The sequence below is a fragment of the Corvus hawaiiensis genome, chromosome 3, assembly GCF_020740725.1.
Source record: "Corvus hawaiiensis isolate bCorHaw1 chromosome 3, bCorHaw1.pri.cur, whole genome shotgun sequence".
NCBI classification, from domain to species: domain Eukaryota; kingdom Metazoa; phylum Chordata; class Aves; order Passeriformes; family Corvidae; genus Corvus; species Corvus hawaiiensis.
The window spans coordinates 55766460-55789861 of NC_063215.1; the positions used below are offsets into that span (position 1 = coordinate 55766460).

The following is a 23402-nucleotide window of genomic DNA, read 5'->3' on the forward strand; positions in this document are numbered from 1 at the left end:
AATATCTATGAGGTTTCTCACCTTGAGGCATTTCAGGTGGCAAATAGTGAGGCTCTTGAGCACTGACATGCACCCAGTCGAAATCATCATACAGGTCTTGGTGGTAGTCACAGGGCCCAGGACCATCATCAAATGTGCATCCTCCTAGAGAAGAAACTTGTTATTAGTTTATTTAAAAGCAGAGATCTTTCAAGAGTCAAGTAGAAGTGTTTCTCAGGGGCCCACCACAACTGCAGTGCCTGCACAGCCTTGTACCACAGTTCACAGGCTTGCTTTTACAAAGCTAAAGCCTGCAAACAACTCACCCATCAGTGTTCCACTCTCTTTGGTAAAAACATCGCTACTCCACACAACCAATTTCCCCCAAGAGCACCTTCTTTCAGAGCAAATCATAGCCTGAAGTCACCAATCCAAGTGAAACCTATCTGCATGACAAAAAGCAACATGCTATCTAAACCACAGGGGCAGCTGAAAATAATGGACCAAGGTCAAAGACGAAAATCAAAAACTCTGATGCATTGAAAACATAAGCAGTCCAAACACTGACAACAAGGATAAATACTGCGCCCAAAACAGTCAGAAAAATTAATTAAAATTACTTAGAAATTAAATAATTGCTGCAGAATGAATTTGGTAATCTTGATTTACTAAATCAGTCTAGCATAACATAGCAAGGCATTTTTTCAGGGTCACAAAAACAACAGATATCAAAACCTTACAACAGAAGTTCTGAGGAGAAGTGACAGAGAGAAAGAAAAATGGGAGGAATGTAAAGGATGGGAGGCAAAAAAAAAGGACAGAATTCCCGTGCAGAACAGTAATATCTGCCCTGTCTCATTCAGAAACTTTTTTAGTCCATTATTAACTCAAGGCCATTAAACAGTCTGGGAAAAAGAGAAGAAAGCATGACAATCACAGAAAAAGATCAAAGTTTGAGAAGGAAGAAACAAAGGAATCAAAAGAGCCTGGTCAAAGGAAAAAGCAGAGCATAAAGGCAAGAAAATACAGATGTCATGCATACAATTCTGCATGAGCTGTTCTCTCTATTCATGGCACACAGCCCTAGAGTTTGCTCCTCCTGCTCAAAAACAAAAGGCAATACCAGGAGAGAGTGAAAGAGAAAACACACTGCATTCGTTATGATTTAGGCAGTATTTTTTAATCCAGAGAAGTTTATATAAGAACCCAAAAACTAGACTATAGACCATTTTTGGAAGTCAGTGGAGATATTTCTTGCATCCACTTCTTCCTGTCCTCAGTAATTCAGGCACATCAATCCAAATAACAACACTTATCACAACAAAAGTTCCTTTTGCTAAGGCACTTCTAGAATAACAGGGTGTTTGTATTAACTTTGTTGTCTGACTTTTAAATACAAAATATGGGACAAGTACTTTGAGAACAAACAAAAACCCGTTATTACAATAAAGTCCAGTGTTGCCCTCTGATGAGTCACCATCACAGCACAAACAGCCAACACTCTTCCATGCCTGCCTGGGTCTCACCAGCTCATATACACCCCAGAGGCAAATGGGCTGGAGGTGGGAAAGGGGAGATTCAGGACCATCAAGAACTACAGCCTGTGCTCATTCCTGCCCCCTGTACAAGACATACATGGTATAGAACTCAGAAAGGCCAGAGAAAAAGGAAAGGAGGAATGGGCATGTATGTCACCAAATTGAGAATGAAAATGCTTTTAACCTACCCAAAACAGAATATTCAAGTATCAGGTAACAGGCAGAGAGTTTGCAAAAACAGTGTTCATATTTAGGGAAGAGTAATTTCCTTTTACTAAATTCCATAAACAAATCTGTACTGTGTCCCACACCAAGAGATCTTTTATCTTGCATCTTTTATTAGGGATAACTCAAATAGTTCCCAAAAATCTGCAAAAGTATTTGTAATTTTGAATGAATGACAAAACCAAGTTTTAGATAATCCTACCTCACCAAAACCCATTGCCAGATACATACCCAGGCACCCCCAGAATTACCTGTTAACCAATGTTTCAGCTGGCAAGGACAAAGAAAGAAAATTCTACACTGAAGCAAAATTTGTGCTAAATCCTTGTACCATAAACCCTTAAAACGTCATATTCATCTCTGTATTAACAAAACTTGCTCAAACATCACCCTGTGAAACATGAGCAGAGCATCAACAGCAGCAACAAAAAAGCCCCAACATCTTATTCCCTGTTGGTTACTACATCAGTGTCACTGTCAAAGACTGCAAGGCACGAGAGAAATATTTGTGTGTCAGAGAAATATTTATACTTTTTAAAATCCCAAATCCAGTGCCCTCTGTTACCAGTGAGAGACTTTTCTAATTAAAATCTATTATGAAAACACCAAAAATACTTAGAACATAAATCTTGCATTTTGATTTAACTTACATTACACCTCTATGAGCACTCTACAGCAAAAAAATGTACATTTCCTTCAACAGTTTATTGATAAATGAATAGCAGTTTCCCTTAAAGGGAAGTTATCAGTCTCCTGTCCCAGCACCGAAATGACATATGGCTTTGAAGCACATGCCTGCAGGGCACCCATTACCCTTTTTAATGGTTTAAGTGCCCTCAGTATATAAATTTAAACCACCAATGAATCTTTTAGTCTCATTTAGAAGATGAATGTCCTTAATTGCTTGTCTTTGTACCCACTATTAATTTTAGTTATCAGGGTTCTGATTAGCAATAACAACTCGCCTTTTAATACACAGCAAGCAATCCCAACCTCATGGCTGCACCCACAGAACAAGCAAGTGTGCGTTTATCATATACATATGAGCAAAGTTTATCAGGGCAGATTATCAACCCACTACAAAATCAACCCTGTAACAACTGCTTGAACCAATGGCTTCCTCTCATGGAGCACACTGCCACCTTACCTCTTACCAACATACTGAGACTTTTCAAGGCAGGTAAACAACTAATTCTGTAGTGTTTTATCCAGTACTACACAAGACAGGCCAAGCATTTCAAATCCCCTGCAGACTACTCCTTAAGATTTAAAACATGAGCAAATATAGACCTCTCCTTCTCTCTTTTAACAGTCAATTGCCTGCATGCTATTTCAGTAATTCCAGGCAGAAAGAGACAAACCTGGTGCAACATGCTGTGTGGAAAACACAGGAAGAAGAGGTGGTGGGTGGGTGAAACCTGGAGTGATATATTTTGTTCCCAGTCATTTGTTCAAAACTGTATACATTTTAAATCAAATCTTAAACCACTCAAACGTAAAACCACATCTGACAAAAGCACACAGTAGGCCAGGACTTATTAGCACCCTAATTCAGCTACTGGGCCACTGTCCACAATAATGTAACAGCATTGCTCAGGGAAGACAGTGGATCAGCTTGATGAACATTCACTACCTTCCACTGAAGTTCAGCAGCTGAACTCAAATAGCCATTCACATTTGTTGCCTAACGCTTTGACAACAGTCCACTAATATCCTACAGATGATAAGTCAGAAATCTCCTACTAAGACATTTGTAACTTCCTCCAAAACTCAATAAAATGGTACTTCACTACCAACCACTGTCCCATTACCTATCACCACCACATTCCTTTAGCTACCACTGATGCATAACTTACAATTTTTCTTCAATACTACCCTGCCACTGGAATTTGTCCATACCTACCAGCACACATATCCTACCACTGTGATTTGTGCACGTCTGCTCAATCTCCCAGCTGGAAGTACACAGTGCTGACATTCAAATGTTCTTGGATCTTGCAGTACCTAAATCCATATTTACCTTATATTTCTATTATCATGCTTCTGAAAAAGATGGCAGCAGCAGCAGTGATCAGAGTAATACACCAGACTGGTCTGACCTCAGCAGCCTAATGTGGGTCAAGGGACTGGGTTGGAAGGCAATAAGTAGAATCTCCTCTCTTCAAACAACACTGCCCTCAGGACGTGGCCCAGAAGAGCTGGATGGGACAGCATCAACCAGAGTCATGACTTGCCACACCTGCGGAGGTGGCAGCAGCAATCAAGTCACCCTCAACAATCAAAGACAAGCAAAAAGAAAAACACAGGTTGTCCATCGGGAACAAACACCCCACCAACAGCTGGAATAGATAGATAAGAAGACAGAATTTTAAATATCTCTGATTATTTTGTCAAACTACTAATTGTATTTTGGATCAATCAAATTTGCTCAGTTGCTTGTGAAGTATTTGGGAAACATTTACCTTTCACAGAAACCAAGAAAAACAACAATTCACTGTATCCATTATCTTTTCTCGTAAGCTTCACTACGTTATCAACTTCAGCTTAAACAGACCGAGAACACACACTCCCCTTCAACGTCCTTCTAAAAGATAAGTGATAAATCATGCTAGCCTCAAAAAATTTCCTGCCTACATGTCCATTTTCATCTATGAAAGATAAAGAATCTTAAATGTTCATTATAAAAAGAAAGATTAATATCCCACACTGAACTCTCAGAAAACAAATTAAAGCTCTGCTTAATAACAAGGTCATCAAGATTAACCTAAATTTAATCTCAAAATTAATCATAAAATATCCAAAATTAACCAAAATTTAATGAAGATTTAGTAAAGACATTATAGTGAAAACTGACGCATCATCTATTTTGGGGGATTGACCCAGGCTAGACACCATGTGCCCACCAAAGCTGCTCTATCAATCCCCTCCTCAGGGGAGAGAAAAATATTTTGAAATACCTGTGGGTCACTCACCAATTACCATCATGGGCAAACCACACTCAATTTATTACCAATCAAATCAGAGTAGGGTAATGAAAAATAATATCAAATCTTAAAAACCCTTTTGCCACACAGAAAATTTTTCCCCTTAAATCTGTTATGCCAGAGGCATTACCACTGTCTCTGACAGGCTCAGCCAGGGTCTGTTTTGGAGTTTGGCACTGGCTCTGACAGATACAGGGGAAGCTTCTGGCAGTTCTTAACAGAAGCCACCCCTGTAACCCCCCCAGCCACCAAAACTTCGCCACACAAATCCAAAATACCTATAAAAAGCTATTTTTAAATACTTATTTATTTATTTAGATTTAAAAATCAATTGCACAGTTTTAAAATCATAATGATAATTCCTTAGCAGCAACACTTGGCACTGACATTGCCCTGTGATTTGGATTTATCCTACCTCCTTTTATCACAACCCAGGAAAGAAGAGCTAAACAGATCTTTTTTCCACCAGGTTAAAATAAAAATAAGCTTAAGACTAGAAGAAGGACGTGTCAATAACTCCCACTGATAAATGGATGCCCAGTACAACTTTACTGTGGCCTCCCAGCTCATCAGCTCAGGACAAAAAGAAAAAACTGATTCTGAATTTGAATAACTGATCTTTATCTAACAATTCCAATGTTCTCACTGCACTTCCTAGAGATTATGCACTTCTACTATATAGAATAGAAACAGGCAGTTGCACAACAACATTAAATTAAATTTAAGATACTCATAACATTTATTATTAATAGCATTATAAGGATGGTGCACTGGAGATCTACTGACTTCTAGCTAAAAGATGCTATTCCCAAATAGCATGTAAATATTCTGTATGGCAGTTTTAATATTTAGATTTTGGAAGTGTTCTCCGTTACTTAGTACTATAACCTATCAGCATGGCAAAGGATTTTTTTCAGGCACAGAATGGCATGTATTGAAAGACAGTTGAAAGAATCCGAGTTAACAGTTTAGTTCTGAGATCTGTTTTTCATCTAACCACTTCTGGTGTTATGCAGAATGCAAAACACACTAGTAATATCTCAAAGTTCATGCCCCTCCCTTTTAAGGAGCTGGTTGTGAGCGAGGAAACTCATCCACTAGGAACAAGCAGACCAGGAGGAGAAGGAAACAGCAAACCAACAGCATAAGAGAAGAGATCTACTAGAGGCACAAAACAAAGTTTTGTCAGCACAATTTCTCCTGTACACAGGGCTCAGTTACCAATGGTTTCTTTTGGGACTTCCATGTATGAAGGTGTCGCATCAGGGATGAAATACTCTTTTCTCATTCAGCTCAAATGACTAGTGGAACAATCTGCTCCTTCTGTTTGAGAGCACACTTTTATTTTTCTCCACCACCTGCTGTAAAATCATAATGAATAGCTCTAAATCTATCAAAGTAGATAGCTCCATGGCAAGAACCCAGTACAAAATTATGTTGATCTGTGATGTCAGGTAAAAGTCCTGTGAAAATTTACTTTTTTCTTCTCCCATTGAATGGTGAATTCAAAGGTTGAAGAGTATAAAGGAGCTATAGCAGGTCTCTTTTCAGTCATATACATACAGGTACAAGTTCTGCTTTTAAAAATCACCCACCTACCACATTAATTTACCTGTTCATATTATAGCATACCTTGAAGCACAGGATGTTTTCATCTCCTAAAGGCACTACATTATTTCTGTTATGAGCATTTTAAAACACCTTGACTGCAGAGCATTCAAACACCTATTGAGACTATACTAAGAATTGATGTAAATGCAGTTTGAGAATAAATTTTAATGACTTGTGTTAAAATGCTTATGTTAAGTATTATCTACTGAAATTAACACTGAAACAACCTTAATTAACCTATGGCATCTAAAAAGGCAGAAGATCAGAGGCACTATTTAATGTTAAAAAAATAACCATGAAAAGAGCTGCACTTAAGGAGAATTACAGATTCTCTGTTACAAGGAGAAGTCATACTAAATACTAAGAATATTTATCTTCCTTAGAGTGGTATCTTATTCTGTAGTACTAGAATTCATTATACAAAACAACTGATTTCAAGTAACAGCAGTAAAAGCCAAGTAAATTCAACTACCTGCAAAAGTTTTTTAATTTTTTCTAAACTTGTTCTTAATATCAGGAAGTTTTAATCACCCTCTTAGCTTAGTAACTTGAACATGGGACTCCAAGTCTCATTCAATAGCACCAATGGAATATAAACTCCAACAACAAAATAGGAAATATTGTAATTTATTCCTAAATTAACGTTATTATATTTTAGTTGTAGGGCTTTTGTTGGTGCTGTGTAACAGTCAAATAATCTAAACATCCCTATAAATACATTTTTTTCTGACAAGGAATTGGACAAACCTCTCCTAAATCAGTATTTGCTATAAATCACTGTGAAATTAGAACCAATCCCACCCTCCAAAAGTCATTAAGTAGTGCAATAACAAAGGAGAAGAGTAGGGGGAAAAAAAGCTAAACAGCTTACAATCAAGTCTGATCTATGCATATTTCTTTTCATTTTCTGCCTTCCATATTCCTTATTAATAAATAGCTAATTTAATCATAGCTGATTTTAGAAAGGAAAGATGGGAACTTGATACTTATTAGGTGCAAGTTATTGAGAATGCAAGAAGCCTCAGGTGGACATCCTTTCCTGTACTCTTCAGAGTAACATATCACTATTAATGGCAGCATTTAGCCTAACCTCAAATATTGGCAGAGCAAGAAGATTCACAATTAGATGTGGTCTACCTGGCCATGCCATTTATTAAATTTCTTCCATTAAATTAGCCTCTCTCTCTCTCTATACCCAGCCTGGAAAAGCCTTGTATATTTCGAATTTCAAAAATCTTCACATTCACTGCCAAGAAGAATCTTTTCCATGCTTTACCAGCAATGAACTGGATAGAAAAAGGAAAGAGACAAAGGTCTCTTTTTCTTCAAAAGATCAGCCTCTATTACATTCTCTGTCCTTCAGTTTCCAAACGAAACAAAACATAATCTAAACAAAAGTGTCTTTAAATTTCCTCTTATTCTCCAGGGAAAAGAAGTTCTTCTGTTCTTTACTGGAGAGGTGATAGGAGGTAGCTGTGAAAAGTCTCAGTTGCTTAATGTCTTTTTCATCCTTCCTTGGGATGGGAAAGGCAGTGGAGAGCAAACAGCCCTACATACGCAGATCACTTTCTATAACTGAAGCTACCAAGACCATTTCCATTTCAGTTCACAAGACATTTCTGAAACCATGAGAAGAATCAACAGTTTCATGAAATTATGTGTAGATTTTCATCAATAGGTAAGTTAAAACATCCACAGAACACCAAAGCTATTTAATATTTCAGCTTATAGGCTGCAAGCTTCAGTATTCCTGCAGTACACTGAGCAAACTTCTGACCAATTGCACTGGTGACAAGAAGTTATACCATTTGAATATAAAAAATTGGGGTATTGAGGGGTGGAATCATGTACTTGAAATTAATAAATATTTTCATACCTATACCAATAATAAAATGACAGCAAGCAAGTTCTCTGACTTCAAGAACACAATTGAGGGTTCTAAAAATAAATTATTCACTTTCATTATTTTTTATGGATATTCCGTCTTACAATGCGGCTTCTGAAAACAATACCTTTTCCAAGACACTGATAGTGCTTATCTATAGAAAAATCTTATATAGATATCACAGGCTCTGGCATTTCTCCTAAACATTCTTACAATATGCTGTTAAAAAGCAATGGATAAGAATAAGATTAAACTCAGCAGGAGTGTTAAATGAAGATAGCCCTACTAACAGTACATGAAATCACAAAATTTTCTGCAGATTGACTGCTAGGTTATTTTGTAACCTACTCTCCAAGGGAAAAAAAAAAAATTAAATAAGGACTTGGAAGAAATAAGTTCACAGCTCAACTTCTATCTCTACTAATCATGCCACCAACTCAACTGCAAAAGCAGGCCTAACAACTACACATCACAAAATCACAGAATATGCTGAGTGGGAAGGGACCCATCAGGATCATCGAGCCCAACTCCTGGGCACAGAACATCCCCAAGAGTCACACCATGTGCCTGAGAGCATTGTCCAAATGCTTCTTGAACTCTGTCAGGCTTGGTGCTGTGACCACTTCCCTGGGGAGCCTGTTCAGTGCCCAACCACCCCCAGGGTGAAGAACCTTTTCCTGATATCCAACCTAAACCTCCCCTGACACAACTCCAGACCATTCCCTTGGGTCCTGTCACTGGTTACCCCAGAGAAGAGATCAGTGCCTGCCCCTCCTCTTCCCCTCACGAGGAAGTTGTAACTGCAATGAGGTCTCCCCTCAGTCTCCTCTTCTTCAGGCTGAACAGACCAAGTGACCTCAGCCACTCCTCTTACAGCTTCCCCTCTAGGCCATTCTCCATCCTTGTGGCCCTCCTTTGGACACTTTCTAATAATTTCATCTCTTTTTTATATTGTGGCACCCAGAACTGCCCCCAGAACTTGAGGTGAGGCCTCCCCAGTGCAGAGCAGAGTGGGACAATCCCCTCCCTTGATCGGCTGGCGATGCTGTGCCTGATGCACCCCAGGAGAGGGCTGGCACTCCTGGATGCCAGAGCACTGCTGACTTATATTCAGCATTCTGCCAACCAGGACCCCCAGGTCCCTTTCCATGACGCTGCTTTTCAGTGCCACCCTATTACAATTTTGACAGTTTAGCCATAAAGTAGGGTGACAGGGGACAATATAAGTTATTTAAAGTTTGTTCTAGAACCCATCTCTTTTTCTATCAGTTATTAAAACTTCATTCAAAAGACAAAAACAAAAGCTTCCAGCTAGGCAATAGGAGCAAATATTCAACAAAAAAAAAAGTTTCCTCTTTGAGAACAACGAACACAAATTCCCACAGCATCAGTGCAGAAGCCAGACAAATGAGTAAATGAGAGAAGAGTATGTAAGTTATGCAGACTGAAGTTTAAAAGAAGCTCAAGGTACATGGGGGCACAGAGCTCAAAATGAATGTGGCCAACATGAAAGCTGAGGACTTCCTAAGGGGAAGTGAGCATAAGATAGTGCATAAAATATTAAATGGTCATGCAAAAAGGAAGATCAAATTAAATGCAAGAAAATAGAAGAGCTCTGATGTTGAAAATAACAGAAGCTGTAACAAAAGATCATTTCTGAAGCCTCAGAAGGAGATAAGAACAAGAAGGTAGAGTGATGATTGAAGAGTTCGGTCATTGTATAAATCCAGAGCCTCAAGAGGATGACAAGAACCTCTCAGAAGAGATCTTTCAAGAAACAATGTCAAGGTACACAAAGAATTGAGTTAGCAGTGAATCACCAAACCTTGGCACATAAATAGGAGGGCCATGAGCAGTACATACTGAGTTTAAAAATATACCTTCACACACACAGGCGCTGCCAAACTAAGAGCCAAATACTTTTGTGTCAGAAGTGCAGATACTGCTCTAGTTTCTGATTTTGTAGTAAGAAAAGTGGTAAGTACTTTAATATCTTGCATATCTTTTCATACAATCCAGCAAGATGAAAGGAAGGTTAGAAAGAAGAACAGTATAAAACTATTTTGAAAGCAGTGAAGGTTTCTACACCAACAGGAGACAGCCAAACTTCCAAATTTAGTGAAAGACTGGATGAGATACAGACCAACAAATAACAAATTCAAGATATACTGGGCCCCAATCTACAGAATCAGAGAACGGTTGAGTGTGGAAGGGCTACTGCAGGCCATCTGGTCCAACCCCTCTGCTCAAGCAGAGCCATCTAGAGGCTAGGTGCCTAGGACCATGTCCAGACCACATCTCCACGGATGGAGATTCCACAGTTTCCCTAGGCAACCTGTGCCGGTGCTCAGTAATCCACACTGTTAAAAGAAAAAACAACCAAAAAACCAATCAACCAAACAAAAAACCAAAAACTAACAACAAACCACAAAACAAAAAAACACCACCAAAACAAAAAAACCCCACGTTAATGTATTAGTGTTTCCTGGTGCTCAGTGGGACCTTCCCTGTTTGGAAGACAGTGTCCACTGATGTCCAAGCAGAAAGTATTTGCTGATGTCCTTCACATATCTGGAAATGGCTTCAAGCACAAGCTGTTCCATCACCTTCCTAGAATCAAGGTTATATGGAGCAGCCCATCCTTTCCTGGGCTCTCCTTGCATAATCTCCTATTAAAATGATGTCTTATCTTAAGCTTTCCTCAGCAATGCTTCATACATTCCCTGGTATCAAAATGAAGTTTTGCACTTCCTTACTGGTTTTAACACCTTTTATTCAATCACAAAGACAAGTATAACATTGTCCTTTGCGATATTATGCTTAAAGATGGACTAAAGTATCACAGAAAATCTAAGATAAAAACAAGAATTATATGAGAACTTTTCATATTGAACAAGCTGAGAACAGCAAACACAAAGAAATAAGAGATTTTTCTTTTATCTTCTGTCTTCTACCTTTCCTTTTTGGACTTACAAATCTGAGTCTTCCCTTACATGTGCCCTACAGAATCAAATGAATGTCAAATGGATGATTCATTTCACACACTACTCTTTGTATCAGTTCTTACTTCATTCTTCAGCAAAGTAAGATTTATCAAAATATTTTCTAACTATGAGGAAAATATTTTAGGTAAATTACATTGGGAGAGAGTAATCTGACAGGAAAGCTCTTTAACGCTCAGAGAAACCCACATTATGCTAACAACTCACTTTCTTCCTTTACATCTTGTAGCCAAATCACTACTTGCTGTTGAACTGATTTAAAATATAAATCGTGCATGTAAGAAAATAATGTATCTCTTCTCTCATCAGATTTGGTCCTCAGCAAGACATCTGGTGAACAAACAGCACAAATCAGCACACCATTTTGCACAAAACTTACTGATATGCCATCAAACTTGGCTTTACTTGTGCAATTAAAAAAACTCTCAACAGAGAAATTGCAATAGGCGTATAAACTTCTAGCAAGAAATCACTATTTTAGAATAAAAATATTTACAATCAGAACAGTAGTAATACTACCATTTAAAAAACAAAGATAACATTATTTTATGGCTTCCCAGGGAATTGAACTCAAGAACTTTAAACTTGTGTTTTTATCTGAAAATCTGCACTTGAGTTTCACTAAAACTAACTATTACAAGAATACTTAACTATATTATAGTATTTTTCAAGCAGATTCAAGTTGTGTTTAATATCTCCATTTCTTAAATGGAGAAACATTCTCACTGGGTTGGCTTTTTAAAATAGTGTAAGCCTGAAGGTTGGATAAAACCTGCTTTATGCTGTGCAATGAAGTCGTAGCTTTTTGAAGCCAATCATCCGTCCGTGTCCTGAAGGCAGACTGCCCAAAGCACAGCAAGGAGAACAGAGAAGCACTATTCTGACAATCTTACCACTCCAGCACACAAGTGAAAACATATCCCTTTATGTTGCACATTGCACAGAAGTTAAGTGCAAAAAAACCTGCGGCTGAAAACTGTCCCGGTAGGCACTGATAGGGTGCCAGTACTAGTCAGAGCATAAATTCACCACTCAGCCTTTAGAGTTTAAGACTGAATTAAATATTCTCATGAAAACATCAGCTTGATGCTAAATAATAGCCAAAAGGTGATTCAAGAGTTAAAAGGGAGAAAATTTATAAAAGAATACTGAACATTTCTTTACAAAATTATAAGCCACACCCAGAAATCTGTGTGGTTCTAGTTTTCCATCTCCTAAGGGTTATAATAGAAATAATAAAGGCTTAGAGAACATTTAAAAGGGAAAAAAAAGGAAAAAAAGTCTCACACTTCGCTTTTGCACTAGCTTCTCTTTTTTCAAATTAGACAAGGCACTTACATATTCAGCTAGAACTTATACCAGTATTACATGCCCATGTTTTCACAATATCTTTTCAGTTATCCTTTGGAACTATATTCACAAAGGTGTATACGACAAAGCATTCATTTTTTGGTCTGCCATTACCTAAAACAGCATGCAATTTTCTAGGGGAAGGAAAGAAAGGCTGCAGCAGGATAAGCTGCTAAAAAGAATAATTTTCAAAATTCCTACTATATCTCATCTGAGAACAAAAATCTTGTATAAGGAGAAAATATTTGGAGAGCTTCGCATTTGGGGTTTGTTTTGTTTTCTTAAAGCCTGAAGAAAAAATGTGAACTGTTTCAGTGGACAATGTGTGTCCTAATGCTTGCATCACTTGTCACCATAAATAATTTTTTAAAAAATTAAAAATTAAAATAAAAACTCTAGCTTCTCCACAAAAGCAATATTCTTCTCTGTTTCCTAATTTTTCTCTATTATAATTTAAAGAAAGCTCAAAATTGGATCTGCACTACCAAGTTATCATTTAAAGGTTAAAATACAGAACATAATGCAGAGCAATACATTCAGAAGAAAATAATTCATAGAGACCAAAGCCCAAGAAAGCATAACAATTTTTATGCAATAGAAAAATCAATACTTAATAACCAACACATAATCTGGATGCAATGAATAAAGCAGCAAGCACAATAAAAATTTTGCTGATTTTGAATTGAAACACTTTAGTACCAGAGGAATATAAGAAATTTGTGATAAAACAGCATCAAAGTGTGACCAGAAGTTTCCTCCCTTATTTTTTGCCATATCACAGTCCACCCCAAAAAAGTATGAGACAATGAAAAAACAGATATGTTTTGTTCATACCACAATTTGTTAAGAAAAAAGAAGTGACAGGTACAGACTATTACAAATGGCTGTTTTAAGTTCAAGTACAAATCCACATCACCCACCAGCACAGTGAGGTTCTGTCCCCTCCTTGCATACACTTTGAAAGAACAAAGACAGACTCCATGTCTTTTTGTTTGCATCTCATCTCTGGGTGCCCTCATCTACAAATGCATTTGCAAACCCTTTTTCTGTGGGGTTGACCTCATCATAACACTGATCTAAAGTGGTCTCCTTCTGTCTAAACTGAACCTCAGCCTGCCTTTTGGACAACCTTGGAGTAGGGCAGCACAAGTTACAACCACCCTTTTACTCTTTCACTACACACTTGATCTCAGGTCAGCACTTCTTTTCTCAAGTATTACAGGTATCATCGTTCAACACTCACATCTTCCTTCAAGCCTCTTCATGTGTCCTCACTCCTGCTATACTCAGTTTTTGAAGGATAACTAAAAAGCTTCTCTGAGCCACACTCTCTTCCAGCCTTCATCTCCCCTTAACCCAATCACCTTGGCATCTCCTCTCTGCCCTTGACAAATGAGTCTTCTCCCACTCTTATCTATTCACAGCACTGCTGAAAATACTCTCTTTATAGCCCATCACTTTGGCTGCATTCCACTTTCACTTCCTCTCTCTCCATTTTCAAAGAACAAACTTTATTTTTGTTACCTTTCACTGTTTATGCCCCCTTACAGAAAGCCAGCCAATTCAACTCAACAAAACTCATGGCAGCAACTGGCGGAAACCCATTCCTCTGTTGCTGTTTTTGGATTTGCTTTCCACTGGTTTAGACAGTTAAAACAACCCAGAGGGTTAGAGGGAAAGAGGGTATGAGGGGTTAAATAAGCACCAAAAAAAAAAAAAAAAGAAGATTACAAGACTCCATTGCTAGTATAAGAAATAAGACAGTTGTGTTTAGAGGGAGATGAGAAGGCATGGAGGCTTAGGCAAGCAAACCCTTTGGTTGGCTGTGTTTCCTCCTTTTAGTTGCTCACAGGTGTCCAAAAGGGGTGAAAGGAAATCATACCATCCTACTCATCTACGTTGCCAACAACATCTGTTTAAGAGTCAGAATAGTCAACCTGGCAAAGGGACATGTGTTGTGGACAGCTAACAAAATGCAAGCTTTCAGAGTTTTTTAAGATATTTTAGTAATAGCTGCCCTGATACCATCTCTGAAGTTGAGAATGAAGAAGTGCTAGTGCAGCTCAAAGCTGAGAACCAGACTGAGAGGCCAATAGCATTATTCTGCTTGAATCTCATACCACCTACAGAGCAAGGAGAATTGAAAATTACTGACTTTGCTAACACATTGTTTACTAGCCAAAGAAAAGAGACAGACATTGTCAGCACCTTTTCTGTAGTGACTAGTGACCCACACACCATTATGCTTTTGTCTTGATCTTTATACAGACTAGTTATATGGAAAACACTCCTCATTTTCCAGCCCAAATTAGTATCAGCTAGAGTTAACTTGGTAGACTCATCACTACAGCTTCAAGCATTTAGATATAGTCTTCATTTTTGTGATCCGGGAAGGCAGGTATGCTGCAGGGGTTAGGAGAAAGCTGAGGCATATCAACACCATTTTGATCCCATTAGCTCAATATCTTGCTTGTCTATAGCCCTCTCACTAAAGAGAAGTATCACCTTCAAATCAGGATAAATCACAGAATGGGGCACGTTGGAAGGGACCACAGTGGGTCATCTGGTTCAACCTCCCTGCTCAAGTAGGATCATCCTAGAGCACCTTACTCAGAATTCTGTCCAGACAGTTCTTCCATATCTCCCGTGCGGGAGAGTCCACAACCTCTCTGGGCAACCTGTTGCAATGCATGGTCACCCACAAAGTAAAGAAGTCATTCCTCATTTTCAGTTCAGAAACTGTTCATCAGTTTCTGCCATTGTCTCTGGTTGTATTGCTCAGCTGAGAGCAATACTACTGAGAAGAGACTAGCTCCATTCTCTTAACACTTTCCCTTTAAATAACAAAAAAATTTTTAAAAATTAATTTTCAGGGACACCCAAGATCAGTTATATTGAGTTACAAGGCTCTCCAATAATCCATCTCACAGACTAGTCAAGATGGTAGAGCTGATTTTTAGCATTGGCTGTGTTCTGAGGTCCTAAATTAGACACACCATTTTGTAGATTTATAGCAGAAAATGCTGATGACTGATGCCATTGAGAAGGTACACTGAGACAGTCCACTAACAAACCTACCCAGAACAGTCCCTAAGTGATCTGTTCCTACTCTGCAACACCAGCAACTGTTTTCAGACTCTACAAGAACAGCTCAACTGAACAGACCACAAGAGTGGGTATGAGGAGTAGCGCCCCACATTTTCAAAGCTCTAATCAGTGTTACCCTTCAATCCATAAAGTAGTTATCTATGCTGATGACTTCTGTTGATAGCTACTGTCAATCCTTTTTAATCCTCAGGGAAGCAGGAATTGCAAATTGGCAATTGCAGAGTGCTGGTACTGCAGTTGGCATATTTTCCATCTCTAGTAATGCTTTTGCAAGTCAGTAGCAGAGCATTTCCAAAAAAGAGCTCTAACAAAACAATTCACATCTGTTCTCTTTCAGCAACACTCTCAGTAGGTCTCTGACTTCCTATGGCCACCTGATAAAATTGGATGCAGCACCCTCCCTCTAAGCCCAAAAATCACAGTAATAGTCTACACAGCAGCAATATTGGATCTTCCCAGGGATCCCTCATACTCTTTGGACATCTGCTCTTCAGTGCTGCTACTCCACAGCCTGAATATCCTGTATCAGTCTGGGCCCACCTACCTTACATGTAGCTGTCGTGCAACTCCACGCTACTCTGAGTGTCATTTCAGACTACAGATGGCATCACTACCCCAGCTGCCACTACTGACTCACACTGCTCTGCCATTTGCTCACTTTGAATACACATTTGCTAAAACAGTCACAAAGATTGAAAGCTCATCTGACTTATTGTACTCAGATCTGTTTTGGTGTCAAACATCACGTTTTTTATTACTGCCAGCTTTGTCACATCACAGCTTGTCAGTGGCAGCTCACTAGCAGAGGATAAGAAACCACACAGGAACAAGGTTTCACTCAGCCTTGCTACTTCAGGATGCTTCCAAAGCACCTGTGTGGTGGCCAGAGAATCCCTCGGTGCAAGCAGGCAGCGTGGGACCCAGCTGCATTACAGCTGAGCGGAGCACATCTGCACGCAAATATGGCGAGCAACAAACTCACAGAGCACAGGCTTTAACCCAGAGCAGTCACAGGCTAATGCAAGAAATTCCATTACCAAAAACTGCTGTGGTTTGGTTTTTACACATACATCAACAGCAGCAGTAATGAAATCTGAAAGTTGATTACCAGAAATATTTTGCTACCTCCCTTCTAATCCATCTACTTCAACCCACTCAGTACTACTACAATCAATCTATAAATTAGAGAATTAGAAAATATTAAAGAGGAAAAGTGCTAGAAATAAATTAATTGCTTAGCAAACAGGCAACCCAACATGAAGGAGACTGACTGTCAAAAAAAAATTTAATTCCTTCAGCATTCAGTTACAAAAAGGCATGCAGGTCCAAATCCCTTCTCATACTTTGTGAAGAAAACGTTAGGCAAGATAAGTGTTCTCAAATATTATTCAAGACAAATGACTACCTACCACATAATAGCTCTGCAATTAATACTTCTAGAATCTTCACTAACTCTGAATTAAATAGCAAATAAAAACCATGAAAAGTCAGGATCCTACCTATTCCTCAAGTCTCCTTTGCCAGAGTAGGAATAGCACTATCAGGATACAGCGGGTTTTAAGAAAAGGATCTTTCACCACACTGATAAAGCAAGGCAATTTCATCACCTCACCCCATCATCCTTGCATCTGTACATTGTAGAGAGAAAATATAAAAGAATACATGAACTCTACACCACCAAAACCAATCATACTTCTTTAGAAATATTGAAAGACAATTAGAAACAGCTCAGACGGCAGAAGACAAGAAGAACTAAAGACCTTTTTTCCTTAGGCCAGAGAGTTTTTATATGAACGCTACTCTGAAGAGGGTTCAAAATCTTGTCTTTTTTTGCCATCAGGAACAAGTGGACATCTTCATTCTTAGATACAGTAATTTAATTCTTTGCTGTTTTTAGGTCTTGCAAACCAGAAATTCACAACTCTAATTTCAGAAAGCAAGCAGAGGAAGATCTAATTTGAATTAGTTTTAAATTATACAGCCATAAATGAATTGAGTTTATTCAATCAACATTTTCAGGTCACCTTTAAACCTCCTGCTACCAATTCATATGCTAGACTAATTGCTTCAGATTCATCTTTCTTTCCTCTGAAGAGTAAAATCATGAAAATTAAATGCTCTTACATTTCTACAAGATACAAACACCGGTGCTTTAATCTGCAAGCAACTAGCTGACAGAAAGTAGTCAGAGCTTTGGATATACTGGATATACAAATACACTGGTTGGCCTGTGGGAGGGACCAGTGAACATTGCTGCTGATGTAAAGAATTCAAGAAGAAGAAAGTATCAGTTCAAGAAGAGAAAGAAGATGAGGAGCAGCACTGGAGTGACACGGTTCTGCCCGAGGACATAACCTGCCAAAGAGTCCTCTCGTCAGCTGTGCCTGAAATATGTATATGTGAAGTAAGCCTTTGCTGGTACTCAGGATTAAATATAGTAGGAGTACGTAAGTGCAGATTGATGCTAAATTTACAAGAACTTTTTAACACAGATTTTGAGTTGAGATGTTATGCATACAGGGGCTATTTACACACACGGTAATGCTTCTGATATAGCAGCCTTCTTCAACTCAGGCTGTCAAAAATAGACAGGAATGGGTAGGAGGAGAGTTGCTCCTCTTTATCAGCAGCATCTTACTTTAAATGGGTAAGGTGAAAGGAAAGAAACAAAGTATTAAAATGTGAAAGAGAAGGTTAACAGTGAATAAGCATTAGATGTTATGCTTTATTTTTTCCAAGAAAAAAATACTTGATACTGAATTCTTTTTATATGTCATCAATACAATTCAAACAAAATGAATAATTGGAAGAAAACTCAATAAAAATATTTCTACTTAGAATCACTGTTGTTAATTACTTCATGACAAATTATCACAATAAATGTCAAACTCTCAATTAAATGAGCAAGTCTTAAGTCAGTCAGTGCCTAAAGATACCAATTACATAAGTAACAAGTAGCTTTAGTCAAGTTTAGGTCCACTCGTTTATACAAGTAATTCTTTAGGTACTGTTGTGTAGAAAAAAAATGCTTTATATATCCTCTTAGTATAAACAGGGATCAAATAGTGGTAAAGTTTCTGCATTTTTACTTTCAATCAAATATGTAATATTAGAATGAACAAAAATATGCTTACAACTAACATTCTTAATAAAATGGAATTTACCAGGGGGCACTGGCAGTAAGACACTTTTGCTCTATGTTTCACTCCCCTTGCACTGACATAGAAGGCTGATGATCAGACAGAGGCAGCTATTGCCTTGGTTCAATAGAGCATTACTCAATATAGCTTTATTGTAAAAGGCTTGGAGGTTTTCACCTATCCCATTTGAAATACTCTGTTCCAATTATTTCTACTCCACTTTATTTTTGTGAGAACCAAGTCCTGTAAAAACTAGAACAGTTTTAGCTTTTATTAAGAACTACCTGTACCACATTTGTATTTCTGCAAACATATAACACTGTGCTTAAAAAATCCAAAGTTATTCTTACAGATTCATTTGTTTTCAAATTATCTCTTGAGAGATTAGAAGGTAGTATCTGCTTTCTGAGGCATCTCTAAAGACAGGGTGGATTAACAATTCCTAAACAATCAGGTTTTTTTCAGTTCATCTCGGAGCCCACAATAGATCTTGAGGTTTGATAACAAACTACTGCAACAGTTCCTTGCTGGGCCACTGCTGTTCCTAATTAGCTTTTCTAGAGTGTCAGAACATGAAGCTTCCAGAGATGATGGTCACTACCATGCTTTTGGCTATGCATCAGTCCTTCATTATAGCTTCACAACTTGCTAAGTGAGAAAAGAGCAGAAAATTGACAGAAAAGAAAACAGGACCTTTTGCTGTTGTTGTTGAAATGTTCATCAAACTATACAAAATTTATTTATATATTCTAGATTCTTAGTATGCTTCATTATTTTGTCACCAGTACAAAACTTTATTGGAAGAAAGTGAGAAAGAACATGAAGCTTCCACTACATACAGGAGCTTTGATAGAACCACCTACTTGACCACCCACTCTTCTGGTTAGTAAATGAAAGCAACTCAATGGTCATTAAATGACTCCAACTCTATTTACTCTATATTTAGCACTTCCTTCTTGCTTACAAAGCAGAGAGAGGAAAGCAAAAATTTAGAAGGGAACTGTGCTACAGGGAATAAGAATTACTTTCTATGAAGGTTCCATAATTTTTCCTCCATAATGCACGAGCTGACAGGGGACCAAATTGCTTTGATAGCACACAAATCCCTCTCACAGATTTCTCTCCAGTCTGACTTTTCTTTCAAATGTAGCTCGTGTGATTGTCTTCCATCTTATCTGTCTGCATACTAAGAATTGTAATTTTATTTCTATAATTCATTCTTAAATAGCAGCAAATAAATGCAAAAAGTACAAAACAGAGAATAGTGGTATGTTCTGCCCTGCAAGCAAAATATGGGCACACAGAACAGCAGTTTTTCATCCTAGAGGATATCAGCAGCAGCACTAGCTTTTGATTAAAAGGTCAGTATAGATTCAACCTAGAAGTGAAGATACATTGACCTAATGTTAAAAATAGCAATGTGCAAGAGTTCTCATGTATGACAAAAAAAATAAGATCTACAAAATGTTTTTCAAGATTTCTTGTGAACTATAAAAATATTTGGTCATGTTTATCCCTCCTCTCCAGCAGATATTTTTGTGCTTTGTCCTGTGATGAAAACCAAGTTCAGTCTTTCAGCTACATCATGTTAGTACTTTACAACAGGAAAAGTAAAGTATAACAATTTTAGTGTTTTAGTGAAGTGGGGATTTTTTGGTGTTGTATGCGGGAGAGGAGGGGATGTTCTAAAAATCTGCCAGGAAAAAAAAAAAATTCTAAATGTAAAGGCAACAAGAATAAAAGTGCCCAGTACAAGAACTGCAGCTATGGTTTATTACATTTTGTCTCTGACAGTCAATGATTAGGGAATGAGACCATCTGAACAGCTTAGCCATTTTGGTTTCTAAGGCTAGGAACTTGGCTAATGGAGTAAAGAATGCCAAGCCTAATTATGTCCTTTATTAAAGACAATGTATATGCAACTAAAGGTTTGTCACCACCACCTGAAAACCATCTACTCTTGTATTGATGTGCAAATCTCACTAATTACCAAAATCCACAGTCTTTTTTTATTGAAGAGACAAAGCCAAGTCCAAGAGGAACAGTGAAATCTCCCTTAACAAGCACAAACATAAAAGATTCCCTTTTCTAATAACAAAAGCTGTGTTCCCATTACCAAGTAAGTGTTGCAGTTAGAGCATCCTAAGTAACACACACAAAATTAATCCATGCTGCTCCAAAAGTAGGTGGGCTCCTCACTACCTACCTATTAAAGGGATGAAAGTGCAGTTGTCACTTCAGCCATGTGCCCACAGCCCTAAGGTCTCCCTGCAGGTGCTCCTCCAAGGTCCGCCATTTGGTGCAACCGCAGGACAGCAGGTTATGGAAAGCAGTGATTTGTTAGGCTCACTAAATACAGTCAGCAGTGGGCAGACAGGGACTTGCTCTGCCCCAGTTCTACAGCAGAAGCAAGTTTGCCCTGCCAGCACTCTGAGCCACTGGAAAGCTTTGAAGCTGTGTTAACATGGTGGCCAGCCTGAACTAAAGAACCCAGACTGGAAAAAAAATCACATTAGCCTGGCCTGAGCTTTGCATTGGATCAACACAACCCCTGGATAAGAGCTGACATGATGCTCCTCAGGCTTGGAGCATGCTCAGACATATCTGATGCAAAACACTCTATGGTCATACCCAGTATTAGTCATCTGTGTGGAAAAAAATGCAGCAGAGAGCTTCTGGAAAAAAGCCATAACAGCTTATACTAGAAATTAAAGAAGAAAAAAAGTTCAGTTGGGATTCAATAATTTAAACACTCTTATCAAAACAAGACAACTTTCAGTGCTTAAGATAAAGTTGTAAAGCCAGTAAATAACAATAGTTTTATATCACAGCCCAGACAAAAATGTTTCTGTTTGTGGTGACTTTTTTTTGGGATTTGTTTTCCATAGAGAAGAAGTTGAGAAGCCCCAAACAAAAAGCTGTGATGCTTCCTTGCTGTGAGGACTTAATGGTACATTTTCCCCCACACCAGCAGGAGAAAAGACCTTAAAACATTTTGTTCAGTTATAAAGCATTCTGATGTAGTTTGCCACTTCAGAAAAAAAATGAGTCTCACAGGAGCAAAAAGACAACATAACACAGAGAAATGGCCAGATTTACATTAACAATAATAACAGTGAAGTGAACCCTGACGTCCTAATACAGAGCACTGTGCTATCAGCTAAATAGCGGATTTATGAACAAATCTTTTGTCAGAACAGTTTTCCAGGTCTGACCCAAATTTATGCACAAATCAAGACAATTCAAACTCCATTTAGTAGGAGATAAAAGCCTCAAATAGGTATCTTCTACATTGGTTTCTCTAATTAGCACTCTTAAATTTGTGCTCACATCTACAAATCCTCTTGACCTTTTAGAAGGCAAGCTTGACAACATAGTCCTGAAAAAAGAAGAAACAAAAGCAAAGTGATTTTGAATCTAGAGTTGTATAGGAGCAGTTCTAAGTAGAACAAGAGGTTCCCAATGTGTTTAAAGAGCAATAAGCAGCATATTAACACTGCAGTCTGGGGTCATTTTATTGAGTTATTTCAAGAGAAAACAGGTCAGACAAACCAGCGCTGTTTGCAGAAGAGACCATGATCTATACAAGTGTTCCAACCAGTTTTAAAACAGGTTAGAATATTTCCAGTGTATAGAGCCCCAAAGGCAACATGATGCATTTTAAGAGGAAATTAAACAGTGATATTCAAACTGCTGCTTCTATTGGCACCAGCCAGATAATCTTAAATCCAGCCCTGCTGGATTTATGCCATGAATATAAGGAGACAAAAGATTTTAATAACCAACAATGACAAAAATTAATGAACCTGTAAAACTTCATTGGAAAAGTTACCATAAAACAGATAAAGCATAGAGAAATAAAACTATACCTGAACACCGGAAAAATATATTTCATTTTTTAACAGTAAATGTAACTTCTATGTGTGAAAATAAGCATTTATCTGTGGGGATGTGGGGTTGGGGAGAGATAGGGCAGGGTATGATTGACAGCTTTTTACACTGAAACTTTTAATTAACAGAGTAATAATGCCCTGTTGACAACAGAAAATTCTGAAACATACAATGTTTGGACTTCCCCATGGTTTTAAAAACTTCCTTTGCATAGTTTTTCTAACATGTCTTAAATAACATGCCTAGAACTGCAGCACCTAAGAAACAGTTTTTAGAGTGTAGTCTGCACAGCTCACAGTCTCTTGTTCAACTTACTGTCACTACATATCTCACAGCAGATTCTTTCAAATTAAAGACTACTTTTACAGCAGCGAATCAAATTTCAGAAAGCTGAAGCATTTTTATGGCCATGACATCACTTGAATGATACAGAGAAAAAAAAAAAAAGAATGCAGAAAATCAAAACACACTTCAAATATTTAATTAGTGCATTAGGCCATAATCAAGGTCCACTACATCTTTGTCTTCATAGTTACATGGCTAAACTTTTCTAAATACGAGTACATTGCCTTCTACTAGGTTGAAACCCTTCCTTACTACTTCCATTTCTGCATAAACCAGACTTACTTCATATAAGTGAAGGAATCAAATGAGAAAGATTCAGATTAAGCCATGAAAAAAATTAGGAA

General features: G+C 38.0%; 1 protein-coding gene across 18 annotated transcripts in view; it reads right to left on the bottom strand.

The window, feature by feature from the left end:
• Positions 1 to 23402, bottom strand: part of PTPRK (protein tyrosine phosphatase receptor type K) — a 392047-nt gene that overhangs the window by 308451 nt on the left and 60194 nt on the right. For all 18 annotated transcript variants that reach the window (XM_048296431.1, XM_048296435.1, XM_048296424.1 and 15 more), the window contains exon 2: positions 22 to 144. In XM_048296431.1, the coding sequence (XP_048152388.1) occupies positions 22 to 144 (123 nt within the window). The remainder of the gene's footprint in view (positions 1 to 21; positions 145 to 23402) is intronic.